Source organism: Lissotriton helveticus, chromosome 1_2, assembly GCF_964261635.1.
Source record: "Lissotriton helveticus chromosome 1_2, aLisHel1.1, whole genome shotgun sequence".
NCBI classification, from domain to species: domain Eukaryota; kingdom Metazoa; phylum Chordata; class Amphibia; order Caudata; family Salamandridae; genus Lissotriton; species Lissotriton helveticus.
In genome coordinates, this window is record NC_136058.1 from 173062374 (window position 1) to 173088563 (window position 26190).

The 26190-nt window shown below is 50.8% G+C and overlaps 1 protein-coding gene across 2 annotated transcripts in view; it reads left to right on the forward strand.

Moving 5' to 3' along the window:
* Positions 1–26190, forward strand: part of TUT4 (terminal uridylyl transferase 4) — a 1200849-nt gene that overhangs the window by 121554 nt on the left and 1053105 nt on the right. For both annotated transcript variants that reach the window (XM_078670586.1, XM_078670594.1), the window contains exon 6: positions 18042–18158. In XM_078670586.1, coding sequence (XP_078526712.1) covers positions 18042–18158 — 117 coding nt within the window. The remainder of the gene's footprint in view (positions 1–18041; positions 18159–26190) is intronic.

A 26190-nucleotide genomic window follows, 5' to 3' on the forward strand; every position in this document is an offset into this window, starting at 1 on the left:
GTTACCGCCATGGCAAGGGCAGGGACCAATGGGTCTCTGTCCTGGGGTGGGTACACCCCCTCGCCTGCTCCTCTCCTGTGGGAGGGGGGCAGGAGGCTAGCTGTGATTGGGCAGGGCTCCCCATCTTCAAGATGGCCGGAGCCCAGGGTCGTGCATCACCTCACCTCTCCCACCTGAGGGGTGGAGTTGGCACAGGCTGGCACACCCCCCTTTCTGACGTATGTTTTCCCGCCAACCTTGCCGCCAGAATGGGGTCAGAACTGGTAGGGGCCAGTTGCTGAGTACAGCAAGTGGTCTGGAGAAGCTCACAAAGGCGGAATGCCTTTGAAGCTTCCCCGGCCCATCCTGGGGGAGGAGGCTTGGCACCTCGTCCCAGGATGTGCATTGTTGCAGACCCAGGAGAGCGGGGAGCTCTCCACCCAGGGGTCCAGCAACATGTCTGCGGTGTGGCAGCCTACGCAGCCTCTCGGACAAGACGTGGATTGTAGGTTAGGTTTCAGGGGGCATCTATAAGATGCCCTCTGTAGTGCATTTAATATTAAATCCCACACTGGCATCAGTGTGGGTTTAATGTGCTGAGAAGTTTGATATCAAACTTGTCAGTGTTCAGTGTAGCCATTATGGTGCTGTGGAGTTTGTAATGACAACCTCCCAGCACCATATACTCTTAATGGCATCACTGCACTTACAGTGCCCAGGAATTGCCCTGGGTATTTTAGGAGCACAGGGCTCATGCACCTGTGCCCACACCACTGGCATAGGGCACCCAGCTAGAGGGGTGGCTGATGTATGCCAGGGCAGTGGGTTTGTGGGCATGGCACACAGGGATGTGTGCCATTTCGACTCTTTGCTTAGTTCAGCACCTAGACACTCAGCCTGCAAAGGCAGTGTGTGGGTGTCAAGGTACAGGGCCCCTAAGGGTGGCACAAATAGTGCTGCAGCACTTAGGGTTCTTCTCTGGTCACAATGTCCTGGGTACATCGGGTACCATTTACTAGGGGCTGACATGTGGCCAGAGATGCCAATTAGGTTTAGGCTTTAGTATAGTTTTTAGGTAAGGAACACAGGCCCTGGGTACCTGATTGGCAGGGACCCAGGGCACACCAAGGAAAAGTGCATCAGGTATCAGGCAAAAAGTTGAGATAGTTCCAGAGTAGGAAAGGGGTGCTCCCGGTACTTCCTGATTCCCAAAAAGAATGGTTGTCTCGACCTCCGGATTTTTAATTTTTACCTCAAACAAGGTTGCACAGGTTCTTCTCGATCTGGAGAAGGAAGACTAGATGGTGTCAATCGATTTACAGGATGTGTAATTTCACATTACCATTCTGATTCGCATCAGAAGCATCTTCGAATTTGAATGGGGTCTCCACGAAGTCAAGCAGAGCGGAGTTTTTTCTCTCAAATGGTTCCCCATCAGTAAGTTGGCGATCACGAGAAAAAAAGCACGCGCTGGACCTCCTCCCGGCGAGATTTCTCATCACAGGTGATTGCGGCAGGTCGCGACTGCTCACGTAGAGAAATCTTCCAATCGCGTTGAGGAAACTGCCGCTCGAGTAGAATGTCTACTCGAGCGGCAGGAAGCAACAGCGTCCTCTGGCTCGATGTTTAGTGCTGTTTCTGCTGATATCTAAAGCGCGGGATAGCTCCCGGTGCTGAAAATCAGTGCGAGCAGTGCAACGTAACTAACTCCGGCGGAACTCCGTGGAGCACAGCAGAGTGCTTCTGGCACTTTGCGGAGTAAACCTTCGCCCAGACCTAGTTTCAACACAACAGAGATCTTGAGGAATTGTTCAAAATCTCCAGAGTCACTGCAGTGGTGAAGTGTTCCAGGCAACCTGTCTCAAGGGAAGCCGTTTCCACCTCCTCTGGTGGCCACAGTGATAACGGAGGCCTCTACTCTAAGGTGGGGAGCTCATCTGGGGGATCTGGATGTCAATGATCTTTGGTCGCCAGAGAAAAGATTGTTTCAAATCAATCTTTTGGAATTGTGGGCGATATGTTTGGCTCGCAAGGCCTTCCTTCCTTCCCTTTACTGTCAGCCAGTTCAGGTCCTAACAGCCAACACTACAGCGATGTGGTGCATCAACAAACGGGGAGGGGTAGGTTAGAAACTTCTCTGCAGAGAGGCTCTGCTACTCTGGTCCTGGGCTCAGCACCATCAGTTTTGCGTAATCTCAAACCATTTGGCTGGAGTGTTGAATGTGCGAGCGGACAGTCTCAGTCGACAATATTCAGCCGATCACGAGTGGCGACTCAATTCGGATGTGGTGCTTAACATTTTTAGGATGTGGGGGTTTCCTCAGTTGGACCGGTTTGTCACTCACAAGAAAGCTCACTGCTACTCATTCTGCAGTATCCAGTTTCTGACGCCGGGAGCGTTGGGGGATGTGTTTCAGTTAGATTGGAGCTCACAGCCGCTTTACGCATTTCCCCCATACCCTTGATTCCTCTAGTTCTGAGGAAGATTCGCCAACAACTGGCCGCAGGTCATATTGATCGCCCCGGAGTGGCCAAGAAGGGTGTGGTACATGGACCTCGTTTACCTCTCATTGCATCCTCCGCTCCGTCTCCACCTCAGGGCAGACCTCTCGCAATCGCAGGGAAAGGTTCTACACCCCATCTCCAGAACCTGTACCTTCATGCCTGTAAATTGAATGGGGCAAGCGGAGTTCTTTCTCTCCCCCACCAGATGTGGTGGACGTTATTTTATCGGCCAGAAGATACACCACCAACTCTGTTTATGATGGTAGGTGGGCTAAATTTGTGAAATGGCATGGCGAGTAATCATTTGATCCCTTGAACGCCTATTGATTTGTTCTGAGTTTTTCTCTTTCCCTGGCAAAACAGGATTGTGCAGCGTCAACTGATAAAGTTTACTTAACTGCCTTGTTGACTTTTCTTTGTTTGCCAGATCAACCAGCTTTGTTTAAATCTCCTATAGTTAAGAAATTCATTAAGGGTCTCATCAATAGGTTTCCTCCCACTCCTATTATGCCTCAGTGGGATTTGAATGTGGGTCTCACAATTTTGATGGGTTCACCCTTTGAATCTTTGCATAGTTGCCCTTTAAGGTTTCTCACATTTAAAACTAAATTTTTAATGGCAATCACATCGTGTAGGAGAGTAAGTGAATTGCAGACTCTTAGTCCCAAGCCTCCTTTTACATTATGACATACTGTTAAGATGGTTCTTGGGACCAGAGATGCTTTCCTGCCTAAGGTGGTTCACTCCATTGCACTAGGGGCAGTCCATCACCTTACCTACTTTCTACCCTCTTACTTCTAAGGAGGAGAAGAGACTACATCGCATGGACCCCAAGAGGGTTGTGAACTTCTACTTGTACACAAACAAGGACTACAGGCTGGATGATCAACTCTTCATAGGATATGTGGGCAAGATGAAGGGCAAGGTTGCGCGCAAAAGAATGCTGTCCAAGTGGATAATCCTGTGCATCAAGATCTGCTATGCCTTGGCCGAGAGGGAGCCTCCTGAAGGTATTTGTGCTCATTCTACCAGAGCTAAGTCGGCGTCTTCGGCTTTGGCTAGAGGTGTTCCCTGTGGTTGGTATCTGCAAAGTGGCACCTTGGTCCTCCCTCCACACTTTTCCAAAGCACTTTTTCTTGGATTCGGAAGTGAGGAGGGACAGCCATTTTGCTTGTTCTATTTTGCAGGATTTTTTTATATAGGCTGGTAGGCACCCTCCTCCGAGAGCGGGACTGCTTGGGGATTCAATTCAAAAGGTGAGGAATACACAGGCAGATGCATCCATCAGAAGAACAAGTTACTTACCATCTGTAGGGGACTGTTTTAGTAAATGCCGCACACTTATTTAAGTTAAGCACCCTGCACTAATCCAGACAGTCCTTATGGTAATTTTAGTGGTCTTAGACAACTATAGAAAGCTGTCTAAGTGGTATATGTGGAGAGCAGCTTTCAGGCTTAGTCCAGAAGGAGTATAAAGCAGCTTGTCTTACCAGCACTAATCATATAGTGTAGGTTAAGCGGAGGAAAAATAACCACACAGGGTAGTTATAAAATATGTATTTAGTATAAACACTCACTAACACTTTGCAATATCTCCTACCCGGAGATATAATCACAATGCACACAATACTTCAATAATAGAACAGGTATGTAGCACAAATACTCAGTGGTCTCCAGGGGGAGACCAAACCATGTACTAATAAAGTGGAATGCGAACTGCGACTGAAGTCGAGACTGGACCCAGAAGACTTAGAAGAGCTGGGGACCCAAGGAACTACCCATGGTAAGTAGCCAGGAACCCTACGGAGGCCATGTGCACACTGGAAATACGCCTGCATGCTCAATACAAGTCAGTGGAGAAGTCGCTGTTGCAGTTTTCAAGAAGGACCATTCCCTGAAGACGCTGAAGAAACCCTGTCGAAGGTTGGAGAGCACTCCACCTGTGGATACCCCTGGATACCTACACCAGGGAAGCCGGTGCATAGGTTTGAATTGACGTCAGACTCCGCTGTAGACCGCAATGGAGGACTTCAGTGAAGATGCTTCTGGCAAAGAAGGTGAAAGAGTCCGGTGGAATCCAGTGCTCGATTTTCGAAGAGTACCTGCAAGCAGAGGGGACAGTGTCTATGCCACTCAGTAGTGACCAGGAGGAACGGAAGACAAATGTCCACTGATGAACGAAGATGCAGGAGAGTAGACGGTGCTTTTGTCGCTACAACTGTGAGGACCAGGCGACGCTGTGGAAGACTAGGAGCCGTTCACCATCTGTCCCACGTCGAACGTGGAGAGCCAGGGGGTTGGTGTCCGGCAGGAGCACCAACAAGCCTTGGCAGCAGCAGGAGATGAAAGCGAAGGAGGTGCAGTGTCGGAACCAACAAGGTTCAATAGACATACCAAGTGCCAGAGAGGCAGAGCAGGCCTCGAGCAAGCGGGGGAGCCCACTATAGCCAAAGAAACCCTCAACAGGACCCACAGACCGAAGGCACAGGAGTCGCAAGAGGACTTCTAGCAGCTCACCTATGATGCAGGCCCACGGTGCAGAGGATGCGGTGAGGATGAAGATCTTGGTAGCAAGAGATGCTTGAGGCTGGAGCTTCTGCGAGCCTGAAGATCTCAGGACAAGAGTCATCAAGCTTTGGCAGCGACCAGGCGGTGCAGTGCACAGGGGTGCTGTTCCAGTGGTTCCGACGAGGGATCCTGGCCTTAAACTCGTAAGAAGACCGTGCATGCCTTGAGGGAGTTTCAGAACTACCACCTGAGTTGCTGAACCTTTTGGAGTCCATTGTATGTCAGGAGCAGCAGACCGGTCAGCTTAGTTGCGGTGCCTGCAGATGCAGGGGAGTGACTCCTTCAGTCCAAGGGAGATTCTTTTGGGTGTCTTGGATGTCCACAGGCCTGGAGAAGAACCTGTATGGAGCACAGGCACGGATGGCGCAAAAGACTGGCAGGACGACGGGACTAGTAGCAGCAGGAGCTTCCCAGATGCAATCTCGGCTCCCAAAGCTAAGTCCAACATAGTCCAAATTGCCCAGATGGTTGAAAATGAAGTGGTTTTGGATCTGAAACTTGTCCCATGACAAATTTGAAGAGCCACCCACATGTAAGCCCTTAAGTACCCAAAGGAAAGGGTTGGGACGATTCAGGTGTCCCTCCCAGAGGAAAGGATCCTCCCATGTCCTTTGTCCATTTTCACCCCACAGTGGACTCCCAGAACTGGTTCCAACTGGAGTATGCAAGGAGGGCACCAAATGTGCCCTTCAAAGCAATCTGGTAGTGCTGGCAAGCACCCCTACTCCAGCTGATTACACTAAGTCCTGTCTGGGAGGTGGTCACACCACCCTGTGACAGGAAACTTATTGTTCCACCTTCCCCTAGTCGAGCCTGGCTCTGCAGCAGAAGGGCAGAACCATGTCTGTGGTCGGCAGCAGCATTAGCTTGCTGTTAGACCCTGGAAGGCTGGTACAGGGAATGCCCAATTCATGGTATCCTACATCAAACACTGAAATCTGTGAGTGGGGGGGGCGTTAGGATTCCAACATGTTTGATACCTAACATGACTAGTTTCGGTGCTGCCAATACATAGTTAGATATCTGGTAATTGACTTGATGCCTTAGTATATGTATAACATGGATTACCACACTTACAAAGCCATGAGAATTGACTCCTAGGTGTGTAGGGGGTGTACTGTTCATGCAGGGCACCCTCACAATTTTAACCAAGCACCCTGCCTTCAGGTATAAAAGGCCTACCTTGTGGAGACGTATAGATTTTAAGTGCAGTGACCTCTGATATAAGGAAACTTGTATCTGTTGTGAGTGGTGCTAGCACCAGCTCAGACAGGCTGCAATGGCAGGCCTGTCGTCACAGTTTGAGTAGTCTCTCATGGGTAGCAGAGTAAATACATGCTGCAGCCCATGGGAGACCCCTGGTGTACCTATGCCCTGGGTACCACACAACCATATACTAGAGGCTTAGAAGGGCACAGCAGTAGCCAATTGGGAAGGTACCATAGTACTTACCATAGTCCAATTTAGGGAGAAAGCACAGTGATGGGTCCAGATTAGCAGGATCCCAGTCAGACTAGTCCAAAACACACTGACTCCAGGCAAAAAGTGGGGATAACCATGCTAGAAGGATCCTACCTTCCAACACCTGGTAACGTCTTTTCTGGGGCATTCAGTATCTGCCTGTGGATTATTCACTGATCTCTCATATCAGGAGATCAGAAGATACACAGAGAATTCCATTTGGAGTAGAGTAGAAACACATAAATTAGCTCTCTTCACCAATTATGTTATCCTTACATTTGGGAGACCCATCTTGATCCTTAGAAGGCCTACTTAAGCAACTGGTAGAATTTGAATGGCTGGCAGGGTATAAAATAAATGAGGCAAAATCAGAGATTCTAAATCGGTCGTTATCCCTGAAACAGGTAAACATTTCGTGCAACAAGTATGTTAATTATCTAGGAGTTAGAACCACATTGCACATATAGAACTTGTGTAAAGCAAACTACCCCTTTCTCCTGAACGATATACGCCGACACCTAAATAGATAGGCCCCCTATTCCTATCCTGGATAGGTCGAATTAATGTAATGAAGATGAATGTCCTTACTAGAGTTCTCTACCATTTCCAGGTGTTACCAACCGGGTTAAAGGAAGGATCTTTGCATCTTGAGAAAATGCAGTCAGTAGATTTATTTGGAAGCTTAGCCATTTAAATTTGTTGCCATGCGAGAAAAAAAAACGTTTGAGAATGTCTTGCCAGCTTATCGTCTCAGAAGGGCCTCATCTCTAAGATATATGCAATACTATAAATAACTAAATCTATTCCTAAATAGATTTTACAAAATAAGAGGGATAAGGCGATTGGTAGAGAAATCACACACAATCAAGAAATTTGCTACAAGTTGCTTTATGTATGGCATTACGATACCACTAAAGTGCGCAGAAAGTTTCCAACTGCTAACCCCATGTGCTGTCAACAATGCTGGTGGAGGAGCTCATCGATTCATGTTTGGTGGGAATGCTCAGGTTTACAGTAAATCTGATTTACTGAGGAGATTTTGGGGTACCCCCTCCAGCCACACTTGACGTGCTCCTGTTGGGATTAAAGCAACCTGGCCTTAGATACTTTACCAAAACCAACAATACTATACAGTGCAATTGCCCGGGAGAAGCCAGCTATCATTAACCCTATGGTGGGAAACAAAGAATCCAACCTGTATCTTTGATTGGTATGGCTGTATGTGGAATATAGTTGCTGAGCAATTTGAGGGAGGAACATATGAGCGTTGAAGGAATCTGGGGCCTACTAGTGTACTGTTTATGATGGGAATATTCTAGCACAGTCTTCTCACCAAGATTAACTGCCGCTCATTAGATGGGGTGCATAGTTGACTACTTCTAGATATATAAAATGATTTGAATTATGTTTTGAACGGCCTAATCCATGTTAAACTTTGTACAATATAATTTTCGACTAATTTAACTAAAGATTGACACTTACTGGATTAAATGGGATGGATTGGGTATGAGAGGGGGTTAAATCTGTTATGTTGGGATTGTTCTCGTTTATTTTTTTGTTTTGTAAATGTCAATACATTTTCGCTTAAAAAAACAAAATGGTATAACTGGAAATATATATGGCCTACCTAGATTTTTGCAGCTTGAATCTTTCTGGATTCACTATGCTGTGCATTATTCCGCGGTCTTGTGGTTGGGTCCGGATTCGTAGTCTTTTCTTTGTTTTTTTGGGGTTTTTTTTCGTAGCCCAGGTGGGCGTCGGCGTCACACCTCATTGGGTGCATTTCCGGTGACGTCGGCATGCTTCCTGCGGAAGCTCCCACTCTTGGGCGCCATCTTCAGATTCTTTTTTTTCCGCGGTCGGGTCTGGATCGTTCCCGTTTGGGCTCCAGACATTTTTGGAGAAAGAAGAAAGAAAAAGACAGAAATTACAAAGAAAAGGCATCTGAAGACTCCAGGAGACTTCATCGACGAGGAGTCGGCAAAGGAGATGGAGAATTCATCGAGATCTTCGACGAACACGCGACCAGGGAGTCCCTGAGCGCTCGATGATGGACAACACGCCGTTCAAGTTCTGCCGTAACTGCCACCACAAGTACGCGCAGAAGGACCAGCACCCGGTATGCAACCTTTGTCTACCGGTAAATCACGAAAGCGAGGACTGCAACGCCTGCTCCGCCTTCACCCCGAAGACCCTTCGTGTGAGAGAGAGACAGAGGGTAGCGCACGCCACCCTACAGGGGAAGGCCCCGACTCCGTCCCTCTATGATCTGGGGATGTCTTCCGAGGAAGAGGACAACGCTGCTGCCGAAGACGACAGCTACACGGTCGTAGAGACCGATTACACGAAGACTTCTGATAAGGTAGGAGACTCTTCGGCCCCCAAGAACCCGAGAGACTCTGAGTCTCGAAAAAAACGAGGGCAAGGCCCCGACAACGCCGACGCCAAAACACCTGGCGTCCGCGAGTACCCACAGGCCCAGCGGATCCTCTGAGAAGGAGTCCTCGGCGCCGAGAGCTGTTGAGCAGCAGAAGTCGTCGAAAATCGTCCCTGAAAAGGATCGATCAACGCCAAGGGAGAAGGACCCTAAACTACCGACGCCGACCAGAGACCCAAAATCCGGTTCGACGTCAAACTTCGGCACCGAAGAGCACGGCGCCGAGCCAACCGCCGAAAAGAGCGGCCGAACCATCCGACGCGGAACACGCGGCCGAGATGGAGAAAAAGAGAAGACGCCTTGAGGCCGAAATGGAAAACATCTTGCAGCGGAAGAAAGATTTCGACGCAAAGATGAAAACCTTCACGATCCCACACAAGACCAAGCCACCAGTGGTGGAGGTGGTCGAGGAAGAAGACGAGGTCCCCGAGGAACAAGACCCGGACGTCGAGGTGGTCGACGACCAGGAAGAGGAAGAGAATCCCTACGATAGTTACAACTATGGGGAGGAAGAGGACAGCAGGACGGACGCAGAGTCGGCCCCCTCTGACCTACAGGAGGTGGATTACTTAGATGTCGACACCGACAGCCCGGAGGAGGCGGTCAACACATATCCCTCGAGGCCATCGCCGCCGGACGACATCGGGGCCTACAACTCGGTGATAAGATCTGCCGCAGCGGCATTCAAACTCAAGCTCGACGAAGAGAAGCAGAAAGCAGACTTCCTTCTAGAGACATTGCTCCCCACACAAACAAGGAGCCAATACCTGCCAATGCTCGACAGCGTCTTGGTTCAAGGGAAGGAAGCATTCAGGGAGCCCGCAACATGCAAGGCAGTAACTCCCAGAACAGAGAAGAAGTACAAACATTCCTCAAAAGACCCACCCTACATTCAGGGGACGGTCTCTGCAGACTCCATTATCACGGCCACAGCAAGGAAGAGGGCTAACGTACCCACTACTTCTGGACCACCACCGGATAAGGAGAGCAAGAGGATGGATCTGGTGGGCAGAAGGATCGAACGGAACGCCGCGACCCACTGGCGCATGGCTAATTCCAACGCACTGATAAACAGACGCATGTACCAGATCATGGAGGAGCTGGGGCAGTTGGTGAAGGACCTGCCCCAGGATGCCAGACAGAAGGCCGAAAAGCTGGTTGAAGAAGGGAAGAACGCGGCAAATTCTTGCCTTAAGACGGCCCTGGATGGAGCAGACACCTCCAGCAGGCTCATGATGATGGGTGTCACTGAAAGAAGACACGCCTGGCTAAGGATTTCAGGTTTCAAACCAGAAGTGCAGCACAGCATCCTGAACACACCGTTCAATGGCGACACGCTTTTCGGAACAACAGTTGATGAGAAGCTCAGTCAACTAAAGAAGGACAACGAAACAGCAAGGTCCATGGGAGCATTGCAGTTCAGAGGCAACAAAAGGGGCACCTCGTCACGGAGGCCTGGCAGGAGAGGTGGAAACCAGCCAGGTACATCACACCAGGCTTTCCAACAGACGCACCAGGCAGACTTGCAGGGTCAGCAGAAGCAGTCCTGGCAATACCAACAAAGAGGCCAGTCCTTTTGAGGGAGAGGAATTGGACGTGGACAGAATAGAAGAGGTGGACAGCAGCCCGCCTCTAAGTGACTTCAAAAAACCCCGTGTGCCCACCCAAAGAAAAGATCCCAGGGGGCAGCACGTACAGAGGGGTCAAGACAAGCTACACATCTACGACCACATAACACCAGTGGGAGGAAGATTAAGATTTTACCTCCAAGAATGCAGAGAAATCACATCAGACAAATGGATCCTCAACCTCATCCAATTCGGATACTGCATAGAGTTGGAGGGGAGGCCAACAAGCAGAAAACCAAAAAGAAAACCACTAGCAGGCAAGCAGCTAGAGTGCCTTCAGGAAGAAGCAAAGGAACTCCTGCGGAAGCAGGCCATAGAACGGGTACCCTTCAAGGAAAGAAACAAGGGAATATACTCAACGTACTTCCTGGTACCAAAAGTAGACGAGACAATGAGACCCATTCTGGACCTAAGGTTCCTGAACAAATTCATAAGAACGCAAAAATTCAAAATGACCTCCCTGCAAGAGGTGCTCCCGCAACTGCAGATCGGGGACTTCATGGTCACAATAGACCTCAAGGACGCCCACCTGCACATCCCAATGAACAGAAAGCACAAGCATATGCTCAGGTTCACCATCGGAGAAAGCCACTACCAGTTCACGATACTAGCCTTCGGGCTAAAATCAGCACCGAGGGTCTTCACAAAGTGCCTCGCAGCGCACCTACGAAGGCAGGGAATACACGTATACCCCTACCTGACGACTGGCTGGTGAAAGCAAACTCATACCAGAAATGCAAGCAGCACGCACACACGGTGACGAGCACGCTCCTAAGCCTGGGGTTCTCCATCCATTGGAAGAAATCATCAATGGAGCCGGAACAAGTGAAGATCTTCCTGGGAGCACAGATCAACACCTTGCAGGGCATGGTGCTCCCCAGCGAGAAGAGGGCGAGGGCACTGGTGAAGGAAACTCGCCTCTACCGGAAGGGACAAGCTCGGACAGTGAGGACTGCGAGCAAGATCATGGGGATGATGGCATCATGCATCCACCTGGTACCGAATGTACGTCTCCACATGAGACCCATTCAAGAATGGCTACAGGAGCAATGGTCACAAGCTACAGGCAGTTGGGAGGATCTAGTGGTTGTAACGCACGCAGTGCAGAAGGAGATGACATGGTGGACCATGGAGAACATAACAAGGGGAAAGCCTCTAACGCCCCCAACGCCAACAGTGACCATCACCACAGACGCATCCCTGAAGGGATGGGGCGCTCACATGGAGGAGCTCAAGGTGAGGGGACTGTGGACGCCAGCAGATGCGACAAGGCACATCAATTACCTGGAATTAAAGACAATCTTCCTTGCACTGAAAGCTTTCCAAACAAGACTGTACAAGCACAAGGTGTTGCTACAAACAGACTACACCACCGCGATGTTCTACATCAACAAGCAGGGGGGCACACAGTCAGCCCCGCTTTCAACGCTGGCGCAGGAGATATGGGGATGGTCCATCCCTCTCAAGATAGACCTGCTAGCCATACATCTACCAGGGAAGGACAACATACAGGCAGATTGGCTCCGCAGACAGACATCGGCATCCCACGAGTGGGAGCTCAATGCTCAAGAGACGAGGTGGCTGTTCGACAGATGGGGAACACCGTCAGTGGACCTGTTTGCCACACGCCGGAATGCAAAATGCCAAAACTTCACATCCAGACAGCCCGAGGAGGGGTCACTGGGGAATGCCCTATGGATAGATTGGTCCGGGACATTTGCTCACGCCTTTCCCCCGATAACACTGATACACAGAGTGCTGAGCAAGTGCAGAGCGAGCAACATGACCCTGATACTGGTCGCGCCACAGTGGGCCAGACAGACATGGTACTCGCAGATCATGGAGATGACACCGTGTGCACCCCACAGATTTGGCAGGAGGAAAGACCTACTCTCCATGCAGAACGGAGAGGTGCTACACCCAGAGCCAGAGAGCCTGAGCCTAGTAGCGTGGCTCCTGAGGACATAGAGTTCGCACATTTGAGACTGCCAGAAAGCACCTTGAAGGTCCTTCGGGAGGCACGGAGGCCCAGCACTTGGAAGTGCTACGTTGCGAAATGGAAAAGATTCACAATGTGGTGCAGAAAAGAAAGACTTCACACTAAAATGAAGAAGGACTCCACAGTGCTAAGGTACCTAACACACTTGCTGGAGAAGAACCTTAGCTCATCCTCGTTAAGAGTTCACTTGGCAGCGATAGTCGCCTACACAAGGGGAGAGACGTGCAGGAGTTTCTTCACATCACAGGTGGTGAAGAGATTCCTGGAAGGAGCAAAAAGGATCGCACCACCCAAGCGGGTGCCGCCACCTGCATGGAACTTGAACATAGTCCTCACGGAACTCATGAAAGAGCCCTTTGAGCCACTTCACAAAACCTCCCTAAAGATGCTAACTATGAAAACAGCTTTCCTGGTTGCAATAACGTCCTTACGCAGAGTAAGCGAGCTTCAGGCGCTAACGCTACAAGAACCCTACATACAAATACACAATGATAGGGTTGTGATGAGGACTGACCCACACTTCATGCCGAAAGTGGTATCCAAATTACACATGAACCAGTCTATACAGATACCGAGTTTTTTCCAAAAACCAACAACTAGCGCAGAGCGAGCTCTGCACACCCTGGACGCCAGAAGGGCAGTCATGCACTACATTGAGAGGACGAAGGGACACAGGAAGACAAAACAGTTCTTCGTGTCATTCGCCAACAGTTTCATGGGAAAGGCAGTAACCAAAAAGACTATTGCACGATGGATCGCACAGACAATTCAACTCTGCCACAAAGGTGCAGGACAAGAGCTAGCAGAGGGGACACGTGCCCACTCCACTAGGAAAAAGGGTGCTACAATAGCCTTCCTGGCTAACACACCCATAGAGGACATATGCCTGGCGGCAACATGGGCTTCGGTGCACACGTTCACGAAGCACTACTGTGTGGATATACAGATGAACAAGGAAGCAGTCCCGGGGTGGTAAAATCATCGGCCGCCATCTTGGAGTGGTGTTTTGCCATCAGAGGGGCGGGGATTACGAGCGGACTAGCGCTCTGTGGGTAGCGGATGTTAGCCTACATAAAGCTCCCTTGTAAGCGCAGCGGGATCGCGCAGCGGGGGCGCCTCCACAGCGCCGGAGTCACGCCAGAGTCACGCCAGAGTCACGCCAGAGTCACGCCAGAGTCACGCCAGAGTCCAGCCCTTCTGCGCCCGTCAGCGTCCCGGAGGCGGACGGAGCTGGACGGTTTCAAGGGGCCGGTCTCGTGGTTTGTATTATTACGGCCATTGTTGTTTTCAATCTTCTAAATATGCTGACTTATTCTTCAGCTGAGCTTCTCGCTCTACGTCTCCCTCGAGGAAAATGTTCTCATATTTTCCCTGGTGGTAGGAAACTAAGGAAAGGTTGTCCGTCATGTGCGTGGCGTTTCCCGCCTGTAATTGAAACCGGGCATGACCATACACCTGTCTCTTTTCAATGTCTCCTCCTTAACACCAGGTCTGTGAACCGCCACTCCATTAATATTTGGAATTTGTTGTATAATTCCAATATCACGTGTTTGTTTTTGACCGAGACCTGGTTGGGCGACTTTTCCGCACCAGACCTGGAAAATGCTATCCCCCCGAATTATATCATCTTTAGGAGGGATAGAACATCGGGCAGAGGTGGTGGAGTTGCTCTTATTGTGGAAAAGAGTATCCCCTGCTCTACCTTTCCGGTGGAGAATATGCAGGGATGTGAAGCCCTTGGTTTCACCTTACATCTCTCCCCTCTCCAGGCCTGTACTGGGATACTTGTATACAGAACCCCTGGATCAACAGGACCTTTCTTTGACGAACTGCAAGAAGCACTTGCAGTCCCTTGTCTTAGGTCTGATCACTGCATTCTTCTTGGAGATCTTAATGTCCATATGGACAATAGCTGCGACCCCGACGCTACCAAACTTTTCGATATCACGGCTCCGTTAGGGCTATCTCCCTTTGTGAAAGGTCCAACACACAATAAAGGTCATACCTTAGACCAGGTATTTTCAACGAGACCCATTTCTGTCGGTGCCATACAGCCAGTACTATGGTCGGACCATTTTCTAATTTCCTTCTCTCTGCCTGTCACTGCCCTTGTTCGGGAGAGAGAAGTTGGGGCCACGCGGACTTCACGCCCGTTCCATCTGCTCTCCGGGGACATGTTATCTGAGGCTCTCATCTCCTTTCCTAGCCCCCTTCTGGGAAGTCTGGAGGAGAATCTTGTTCTCCTCCATGAATGGCTTTTAGCAAGATTTGAGACTTTAATCCCCAAAAAAAGATCTAAATTAGGAGAGCGCAGGGCGTCAGCCCCATGGTTCTCCCCTCAGTTGAGGACACAACGACAGGAGTGTAAAAGGGCTGAGAGGGCCTGGAGGCGGGCTTACGACCCCAATTGAGAAATTGAAATTTCGGGCAGCAATTAAAGCCTATCATCATTCTATTTGGGACGAAAAAAAGGCCTATTTTGAGCATCGCATTGATGAGGCTGATAATGTCTGCAAAGAAATTTTCAAAGTGGTCCAGGATTTTATCTCTCCTGCTGTCTGTACCCCTAACCACACTCATACGGACGCCTGGATACAACAACTTGCCACCTTTTTTGTCAGTAAGATCACAGCCATCCAGGCCTCTCTCTCTAGTGCGCAATCTGATTTGAGCCATCTAACGCTACCATGCTCTGTGGAAGGTCACAGCCCTTTCCTCTCTGTATTCCCTCCCATGGATCTTAGTACATCTTTGGAGCTTTTGTCCGGCTTGAAATCCGGCTCTCCTCTAGATCCATGCCCGGCAAAATGCTTGGGGAAAGTGGCATCCGCCATTAACATCTTGGTGAATCCCCTGCTGAATACATCCTTGTCGACAGGGGAGGTGCCTCAGGCCTGGAAGCGGGCCATGATTCTACCACTGCTCAAAAAACCCACCTTGGACCCCCTTATACATGCCAATTACAGGCCAATCTCCCTTCTCCCTGCTCTGGCAAAAGTGGCCGAGCGTTATGTGCACAGGACAATTTCCAGTTTCATCGAAGGAAACGACCTGTTGCACACCTCGCAGTCCGGCTTCCGCGCTAATTTTAGCACGGAGTCGGCTCTGCTGGAGGTCACTGATGCCATCAGGGAAGTACTTGATTTGGGGGGAAAGGCCGTGTTAGTCATGCTTGACCTGTCGGCGGCTTTCGACACCGTTCCTCATGATGTCCTCCTTGTAAGACTCTGGGAGTGTGGCCTTCGCGGAACGGTGTGGAATTGGCTAAAATCATTTCTGGCCGACCGCCGACAAACGATCTGGGCGCCTCCTTTTTCCGCTGATATGCCTCCGCTAGAGGTGGGAGTCCCGCAGGGCTCCATTCTCAGCCCTATGCTGTTTAACATCTTTATGGCCCCTCTGGCGGAAGTCGCGGAATCTTTCGGCGCCCAGATCGTGTCCTATGCCGATGACACCCAACTCCTGTTCACATGTGATAGGGGTGGGTCATTTGATGGCATAAAGATCAGGGACTGCCTGGGTGCGGTGTTTGAGTGGTTCAGATGTCCTGGCTTAAAATGCAACTCTGATAAGTCAGAGTTGCTCTTTTTCGGTTGCGCACCGGAACACGACTGGAAATCTTGGTGGCCACAGGATATGTTTCCCCCTGACAAGGTTGCTGTTAAGGCCAAGAACTTGGGAGTGATAGTAGATTGTGAGTTATCTTTTGGACCTCACATCCTGTCTCTTGTTGGGAAATGCTTTGGCATTCTACGGATGTTGAGGAAATTTCTTCCTCTACTATCACTCAACCACAGGAAAACAGTCGTTCAGGCACTGATCGGGTCGCGACTGGATTACGCAAACGCTCTTTTTTTGGGTCTACCGAAATATCTTATGACCCGTTTGCAAGTTATCCAGAATTCGGCAGCCCGTTCTATCTTTGGACTCCCGAGGAGAGCTGGTGCCACTGTCTTATTGAACACCCTTCATTGGCTACCTATCTCCAAGAGAATCCTTTTTAAATGCCTGACTGTGGCCTTTAAGGCCTTACATGGCATTGGCCCCAAATATATTGGGAAACGTCTTTCCCGGTATGCGCCAAGCAGGACTCTTAGGTCATCTGGTCTGTCTCTGCTCACTGTCCCTGTAATTCGCCGTGCACGACTGGGAGGTCGATCTTTTCGCTACTTGACACCCAAGGCATGGAACGAATTACCACTGTTCCTGAGATCGGCTCCCTGTCTTCTTACTTTTAGAAAGGATTTGAAAACATGGCTTTTCAGGAAATAGTATTTTCATTTCTGCCCTTTTCTGTTGTGTGGTTGCCTTTTATGCATGTTATTCTTTGCCAAAGCGCCGGGATGCTCCTCTGGAGTCGCCGTGCGCTATAAAAGAAATAAAGTAACATAACATAACATAACACAAGTCGGACAAAAGGTGCTCCAGCACATATTCAATAACCAACGCTCATCTTCCACCCAGCCGCCACAGAGATGAGAAACCGCTACAAAATCTATGCACAGCATAGTGAATCCAGAAAGATTCACGCTGCAAAACGAATAGTTTTCTTACCTGTCGGTGTAGTTTTGCAGCTTGAAGATCTTTCTGGATTCACTAGCGAACCCACCCACCTCCGCCAGAAAGATAAGGCTGGAGAGAGAAGAGGTGGTTAAAAAAAAAAAAGGGGGAAACTTTTAAAGGTACAAAGCGGTAAAATATCACCTGAATAGAACATTGCCATTACTTCGGAAACGAAAGAAACACGGAAAAAAAGAACCCGAAGATGGCGCCCAAGAGTGGGAGCTTCCGCAGGAAGCATGCCGACGTCACCGGAAATGCACCCAAGGAGGTGTGACGCCGACGCCCACCTGGGCTACGAAAAAAACAAAGAAAAGACTACGAATCCGGACCCAACCACAAGAACGCGGAATAATGCACAGCATAGTGAATCCAGAAAGATCTTCAAGCTGCAAAACTACACCGACAGGTAAGAAAACTATTTGTTTCTTTCCATGCCTGCTGCCTGGATATTTGTTAGTTTCCTGAAAATTCAAAATCTACTCAAATCACAAAAGGAAACCTGGCCTGTACTGCAGTATTGCTTCTTTGCTGCAATTTTCCAAGCAAACCGGTACCTGTCCTGGTCTGTTGATGTATGAACTGCGTTTCAAACATACTTTCTGCCAACAATCTTTAGTTGTTTATGGACACGTTTTTGCAGAGTTCTATACATCACATGTACAGAGTGTTTGCTGTGAGCACTATTTTGTAGTTCATCCTTTCAAACTTTATAGGTATTATCGAAAAATGTTGTTGGGGTGGAGCATGAATATCACAATACTGTTACACCAACCAATAAAATCCAGACAGTGGTGTGTGAGTGAGCCGAAATCAGCTAGATAAAGATAAGTGGTTGGGCCAGTTGTAGTCTGTTATTTTAATACTATTGCTGGCACGTTTGTTAAATTGTGTGTTTTTTCAGCCTTCTCCAGAATACACCAACTGCCACTATCTATGCAAGCTCTGTCAAGTGCACATTGAAAACATCCAGGGAGCCCACAAGCATATAAAGGAGAAACGTCACAAGAAGAACATTACGGTAATAATGTAGCTCTTGGCATACGTGCCACTTTTTAATAAGAAATAATTGTGCAGGTTGTAATTGAGGAACTGTGGGTAATTTGCAGCCCTTGTCTTTGAGTGCATGTGTTTAATGTGTTCCTCACAGTTGTGCTTTTCCACACCAGTTTCATGGTAACATTTTTGGGAATAATTATAATTATTCACCTATATCGGCAACATTTGTCCTTGTTGCCAATTTCTTTGTGGCAGTTAAAAAAAAAAAAAAATAATTCATAAGCTGACTGTCAGACTCCGCTATTCACGACTATGTCCCTCATGACACCACCACATTTTCGGCTGTCACACCTTGATCCCTGGAGTAAGTATTTGTCATTTTTAGCACTGGTTAGTAAACGATAAACATCTGTTTTTTCAGCGCCAAGAAGCTACCTGTCAGGGCGAACATGTGCTGCACAAATGCACTTAATATGATTGTAATCCGCTCTGTCTGGGCTGCGTTAGTTGGTATATAATTGGTCTGGCTGTTACCTGGCCTCTATGAATGGGCATAGGGTGGAGGGGAAAGCATCCTGTGTGTGGGTGGGATGTTTTGGACCTCACTGTTGGTCTCCCTGTCATGTACCAAGCATCCAGGGTAGACTAACACAGCTTGTTAATCATTACAATATTTTCTACTGGATCGTTTTATCACACAATTCTGGTTGCTTCTGTGATCTCACTAGCAGCAGTCCCTCACTATTTGGGACCATGTTTCAAAACATTATTTGCTACTACCTAACTGCAGCTAGCAGCGTTTGAAATTTCATTGTTGGTATTCTTGTCCGGAATCTGTGGTGCGCTGTCTCAGGAGTGAGGCAAAACCAAAGGGATGATTGACAGAGTGGTGAAAATTGCAAGCACCCCCCCCCCTTCCCCCTCCCCCCGTCAACTGATCTGGGTTTAATCCATCAACATTCGTTAGCTCACTCCGCCACCCCAGTTCAGACATGGCCATATGCAAATCAGTCTGAACCTGTGCCTCATGGGAAAAATCCAGCCCGAACTGCCAAGCCATGTCATCCCTGGACCGGAAGCAAGCATCCTGGGACCGGTTTCTGGCTAATCAGCTGTCATCAGCCAAGTCTCAGGAGTGGGCTGTTTTCATGATTTTCAAAGCTGAAAGAAATATATTGAGTGTACTGTAAACAGATATGGGCAGCCTTGACAATGTAGCCTCCTTCCTAGAAATTAGTTTAAAATGCCTGTTTACTATTTAGGCATCACAATTTATTTCAATACAGTCATGTTAGAGAAAGTACGTCAGTGCCTATCCATACGTATTTCAGAGGTGTTGCAGTAGTTTCAAGGCTATTTCTCCAGAGCTTCTAGGAGCACAAAGGTGGTATTACTGATATTCATCCCATCCCATTCCATGGATTTCACTGCTGACTTTTAGGTCGAGCCTACTAGACCGTGCATGCACTGTCTGTTACAAGGCAGACTGTGGCTCACCAGGACCATGGAGGAGCTTGTAGGTTGCCCATTGCATACCATTGGTTGGCTTTACTTGTCTTTCTCATTTGCCTACTCCTTATTGTTTTCCCAGCTGGTCAATCTTTTTCCCTCCCATGGAACATTTCCTCTTTACAATCTCTTTGTCTAAAGTTCTACATCTGCAACGTTTGCATACTCTTTACCTCAAATCACTTCTTTGGCTTGTTGTGTACTCAGCCATATATACGTCTGCTTTTAATGCTTTAGAGGATGGGAGTGATGAGCTGAAGACTCACTATGATGATCCCACACTCTCAAAAGCTCTGATTATATAGTGTAAAACAACCGCGTGTCAGGGGGGCGTGGCCGGGGCGGCGACCATGGCGGACGCACTCTAGAGAGCTCCGTCCCTCCGGCTACATATCCTTGTCAAAATCCTGCATCGCCCTCACCCACGTCAACCCTGGTGGAGAGCCTGACTATCGGGGACACAGCGGAGGCTCCGGTGGCGATTTTGGCAGGGTAGCAGTGGGTGCCCCGGACTTCGGCGTCCCACGACCGGGAGGCCTGTGCCGCCAGAGAGAAGCCGGGACCTCGAGTTTGCCCGCGCCCGGCCGGAAGTGAGCTGCCGTGGCGCGCTGCGGAGCGGAGTGCGCCAGACTCCATATCTGGCGATAGACGGACCTGGGGCCGCCTGGTGATCGGCGAACGGCCGTTGCAGAGGTTCCCGGCGCTGTCCTAAGACCAGCGACGTCGGAGGCCGGGTAAGCCGCCATTGCAAGCGGGAGACGCTGCGGGGGGAGGGGTAGCACCCTCGGCTGGGACTGCTCCCACTCGGCGGCCTGATCGGACCGCGGGAGCCTGGTGACCCGGGTGTGGTGGGGTGCTCGATCCTTGGGCCCCCCCCGGACTTCACAGACCGGCGGAGGCCCGGGAGCCGAAGAGGGGCCTGCGGGTCCTGAGCGTGGAGGTGATTAGCGGGCCTGTCCTGAGTCGCTGGCCCCGGCCCCTGATTTGACGGAGACGGTCAGCGGTCAGACGGAGTGTTCGGTTGGCCGAAAACTGGAGCTTCCGCCCCCTAGTAGTGCATCAGCGACGAAGGAAGCGAGTCTCTGTGGCCTGGTGCCTGTACCGGGGGATGGGGGTCGCCGTGGCAGCGCTGTGACTGTAACCCCCTGAGGGACTTGATTATACCTCTGTGGCATCTGAGGAGACGGGGGGGCGTCTTCCGAGGGCCCAATCCCGGGGTGGAAGGAACGCTCATCCTGTGCCCCTGTTACTGACCTGCACCGTATCATCGTGCCAGCGACCCACCATGACGAGAGGCGGCAATAGTGGCAACGCTGCGAAACAAGGCCCGATCGATAAGTTCACGGGGCCGAGTGGCGGGGCCGGGGCCGCGGGAGGCTCGCAGGGACCAGGTCCGGACAATGCGGCCCTCATGGCCGCAATAACGCAATCCAGAGATATGCTTGATGCCAAAATTGGGGCTGTGGGGGCTGATGTCACCCTACTCCGACAGGATCTTCGCAATGCGGTGGCCCGCATCACTGAAACAGAGACCAGAATCACGGGGGTTGAAGGCGATGTGGTGATCCTTAAAAAGAAAATGGCGGCCATGGAGGGGATTCAGAAGGGCCTTGCGCTCAGGGTTGAGGACGCCGAAGGACGAGGCAGGAGAAACAACCTCAGATTCGTGGGATTTCCGGAGGACAGCGAGAAAGACGATATGGCGGCGTTCCTGACCCGTTGGTTGGAGGGGTGGCTCCCCCCGGAGTCCCTGTCGCGTTGCTTTGTGGTTGAGAGGGCGCACCGAGCACTTCTCCCGAAGCCACCTATAGGTGCTCGCTCTAGGCCGGTGATAAGCCAAGCTGCTCAACTACCACGACCGGGATGTTATTCTGCGACAGGCTCGCGCAAAAGAACCCTTAATGTATGACAATCACAGGATCCTCATATTCCCTGGCTATACTAGGTTGGTGCAACAACAACGACAATCCTTCACGGCGGCAAAGACGCGTCTACGAGAACTAAAAATTCAATATGCCTTGCTGTACCCGGCCTGCCTCCGAGTGGTCTTCCAGTCCCGGACACAGTTCTTCAATTCGCCGGAGGAGGTCTTTGCTTGGACAGATGAAACAGTTCGCATCAGGGTGCATACCCCTCCGGGTCGTGACTCTGACTCATCTTCTTCGTGCCGGCCCCCGAGGACTCCCCTGAGGTCACGTAGCAGGAGTAACTGGCGATCCCAAACCCAGAAGAGCCAACCCTCCCAAACTGAGGCGACCGAAACAACTGGCGAGGCAGACAACCCGGCGTCGGCGTCCTGAGGCCCCGGGACACTTCACGTATCCTTGACATGGGGCTCGAGGCTTTCCTAATGGAACATGGTTGCTTTGATGGCGAAGTTTCTAACTATGACTATCAGCTTGATTGCTTACATCATAATGTATGTGTAAGGGGGTGGTGTGGGTTGGGGGATGCCTGAATGAGGGCGGACGTACCCACGGAGTTCTTAGCTTAGTTGGGTAGGGGTTAAGTAGAATTTGAAGGGGTTGTTGGATGGGGATCCATTGGCATAGTAGGTACCCGGCCTCCCGTTGGGGGCTGGCGATACCCTATTCCACGACAGGTACTTCAATGTTTGTGAGGTATGGGGTTGGGGGGTGGTCAGGTAGTTGCGCATATGAACAGGGGCGTTGGTGGGGAGGGGATGTTGTTGGGGTGGGGTGGGGGTGGGGCGGGGGAGCTAGGAAGGGGAATGGGGAAGTCTGCACAGTGTTTTATTGGGTCCTATTGACGCGAGATGGGTGTGTGTGGCCTCTAACATGCGGGATATCCAATCTTCTATCCACGAATGGCGGTTGAAGCATGGCGGTTGAAGCTTCTGAATCAGGCCTACAGAGGGCAGCCATGCGTGTTATGAGTTGGAATGTACGGGGGATGCTGGACAGGATTAAAAGAGGGGCGGTCCTGCGACAGGGGAAAAGGGAGAGAGCTGATGTGTTGCTGCTGCAGGAGACCCACCTCATGGGTTCAAAGACCCTTAGCCTACAGCGATATGGTTACCAGCAGGTGTTTCATGCAGGGTTTGTGAGGGGGTCCCGGGGGGTGGCTATCCTGGTGCACCGCAGGCTGTCCTATGCTCATGAGACTCAGTGGACTGATACCCAGGGCAGATATGTGTTCATTCAGGGCAAGATAGGCACTGAGCAGATAGTCTTTGGAAGTGTTTACGCTCCGCCCCCGCTGCAGGGTGCTCTTATAGAAAAGTTGTTTGGTGTCTGGGCAGAAATCCCTAATGTTATGGCAGTCATAGGCGGAGACTGGAACGATGTGATGAATGCACGGATGGACAGACATAGGCTGGGGGGGGGGGATGCCACCGGACACACATACTAAACTGAATGGCATGGTGAGTGGTATGGGATGGGTTGACACGTGGAGGCACCAACATGCCCAACACCGTGAATATACATACGTCTCAGCAGTACACAAGTCCTTCTCTAGAATTGATTACCTATTTGTCCCCCACGCCTGGGTCGGAAGGGTGGATGCCACGGCGATACTGCCGCGTGGTCTGTCGGACCACTCTCCGGTGGTACTTGACCTCCTTCTCGACAGGAGAAGGCAGCCGTTTCGATGGCGCCTCTCCACATGGCACTTACAGCAAGAACCATATCAGTCTCACATGAGGGAAGCTATTGCTCACTACTGGAGTGAGAATGAACACCCCGACATAAATGCCATGACCCTCTGGGAGGCGCTGAAACCCACACTTCGCGGGGTGGATGTTGCTTGGTGCGCTGCCGCCCGCAGAACGCGCAGGGAAGACCTACCTAAGGCGGCGGATCACGTTAGGGATCAGGAACGCAGATGTAGCGCTGGCGGGAGTGAGGAAGAGGTACGACAACTTCTGCTGACGCAGCAGTCGTATGCCTCCTTGCAGCTAGACGAGGCTCGACAGTTGTGGCTAGCGACCCAGAGTAGGATCTACCAATGGGGCGACAAATCCAGCTCGATGCTCTATAGACTCTGTCAGAGAACTTTCCATGCGCAGACACTACCATGTCTTCGGGATGAGTCCGGGAACACTATGACGGCCCCAACGGATTTGGCGGCCAGCTTTGCACGATATTATGAGGCACATTACGCCCCCCGGGAGCACCTCTCACCTGGCGACATTGATAAGTTCCTGGCCGATCTTCCCCCAAGATCGATTTCGGATGACGAGCGGGCTAGACTTGAGCTTCCATTGTCGGCAGAGGAACTGAGGACGGCCCTCGGGGAATTGAACACAGGCAAGGCCCCCGGGCCCAACGGATTCCCTTGCGAATTCTTTAAGAAGTTTCACCTCCAACTAGGCCCCTACTATAGTAGAGCATTAGAGGCGGCCAGGGAATGTGGCCGACTTCCAAGGGACTGGGGGCACGCAGAAATTGTGGTCTTCTGCAAACCTTGAAGGCCTCAAGAGCAACCTGAATCCTACAGGCCAATCTCACTACTAAACACCGAAGCAAAAATTTTTGCAAAGGCACTAGCTAATCGCCTTCTCCCATACATCACAGATCTCGTCCACCCAGACCAGGCCGGGTTTATGCCCCGTAGGGAAACACGACACAATATCAGACGCGCGCAGGTAGCGGTAGAGGCGGCCCGTGCAGCGGGGATCCCAGCGGCCCTTCTCCTGGCCGATATAGATAGGGCCTTTGACTCTGTAAGCTGGATCTACCTTCGTGCGCTCTTGTCCCGTCTGAATTTAGGGCCACACTTCTTATCCTACCTACAACTATTATACACCGACCTCAAGGCATCGGTGAGGGTGGCCGGGGCAGTGTCGGATTCCTTTCCCATAGGTAGAGGCACCAGACAGGGATGCCCCCTGTCACCATATCTATTCGCCTTGGCCATGAAACCACTGGCGGCGTGGGTCCGGATGGATGCACAGCTGCGGGACATCGAGTGGAATGCAGGACCATCCGACAGAATTGCGCTCTACGCGGACGATGTCCTATTTTTCCTTACAGACCTTAATAGATCCGGTCCGCGGGTCCTTGACATTATGCGGATTTTCGGGGAGGTATCGGGCCTTCACTTGAACCTGCGTAAATCAGTACTGTGGGTGCTAGGGGAGCGTCGGAATCTGGGGTCCTGGACCGGGGCATTACAGGAAGCAACGGGAGGTATTAAGTATCTGGGGATATTCCTGACAGACATGCACGGAGTCTCCTGGACGCGTAATGTCGTGCCCGTATGGGAGCGTATCCGCTCGGACATGACTGCGTGGTCCCGTATGCCTCTAAACGTGTATGGCCACTCAGCCATCTTTAAAATGGTGGCCCTCCCGCGTCTCATATACCAACTACAGAATCATCGGTACCCTATATCGCCGCAGTGGTTCCGGCAGGTAGACTCGGCGCTTAGTAATTTCCTCTGGGCTGGGGGAGTAGCGAGAGTGGCGCTCCGCACATGCTTTCTCTCCACATACTGTGGCGGCCTGGCAACGTCGGACATCCTGTCCTATTATCAGGCGTCCCACCTGTTAATACTGAATGACTGGTGGTATGGGGATCGAAGTGATCCCGCCTACGCCCTGGAGCGATTCCTGATGGACCCAGACACACTGCACACTTTACTGTATTCGGCTGCTAAAAAGAAGAGGCTTCCGATGGTCACACAAATAGTATTCCAGATATGGAGTGGTGCACTTCGTCGAATGGGATGGCGGAATAGACTGACGAGGGAGACCCCATTGTGGCAGAATGGGCAGCTGCAGTCCCTGCAGGGCTTCCGTGGCTGGGACGCGATTGGCATCTCGGCCGTTGGACACGTGGTCAAGGGCACGACCCTTAAATCGTTTCAAGAGCTACGCGAGGAATACGACATGCCCCAAACCCAATTTTACAGATACCTACAGCTCCGTCACGCCATTGCCCCTGCCCTGAGAAACCTCGACTCGCTGCCCGAATTTAGCCCCCTGGAGGCTAAGGTATTCATGGGGGAATTGGAAAGCAAGAAAATCTCAGCAATCTACCAAACACTAGTCACACATTGCTCAACCTCGCTGGATGCACTGAGGGCTAAGTGGGAAAACGAACTGGGGGCATTTGAGGAGGAGGATTGGAGAGAGGCGCTTGAGGCTCCCAGAGGGGCGGCCATTGCGGTACGACTGCGATTCATTCAGTTCAAGTATCTCCACAGGGCATACTATACCAGGGAACGACTGTGGAAGGCCGGCTTGATTGTGTCTCCTGATTGCCTGAGGTGTGGCAGAGAAATGGGCACGTTCCTGCATACAGTTTGGGCGTGTGATGGTCTACGGAGGTTCTGAACGGGAGTGTGTGACTGTTTGTCGGAAGTGCTGGGCTGGGACTTACCCCGCACACCGCAACTAGGCCTTCTTCATATCCTGGAACAGGTGGGAGGCAATCTTTATAAACGCCACTTGTTGTTGTTGGGTCTCATGGTGGCCAAGAGAGACGTGGCCCGTGCCTGGAAAGACCCCAGAGCCCCCTTATTGGGAGTATGGAAAAGGGGACTTGACTTTTATATGGGACTGGAGCGCCCGATCTTAG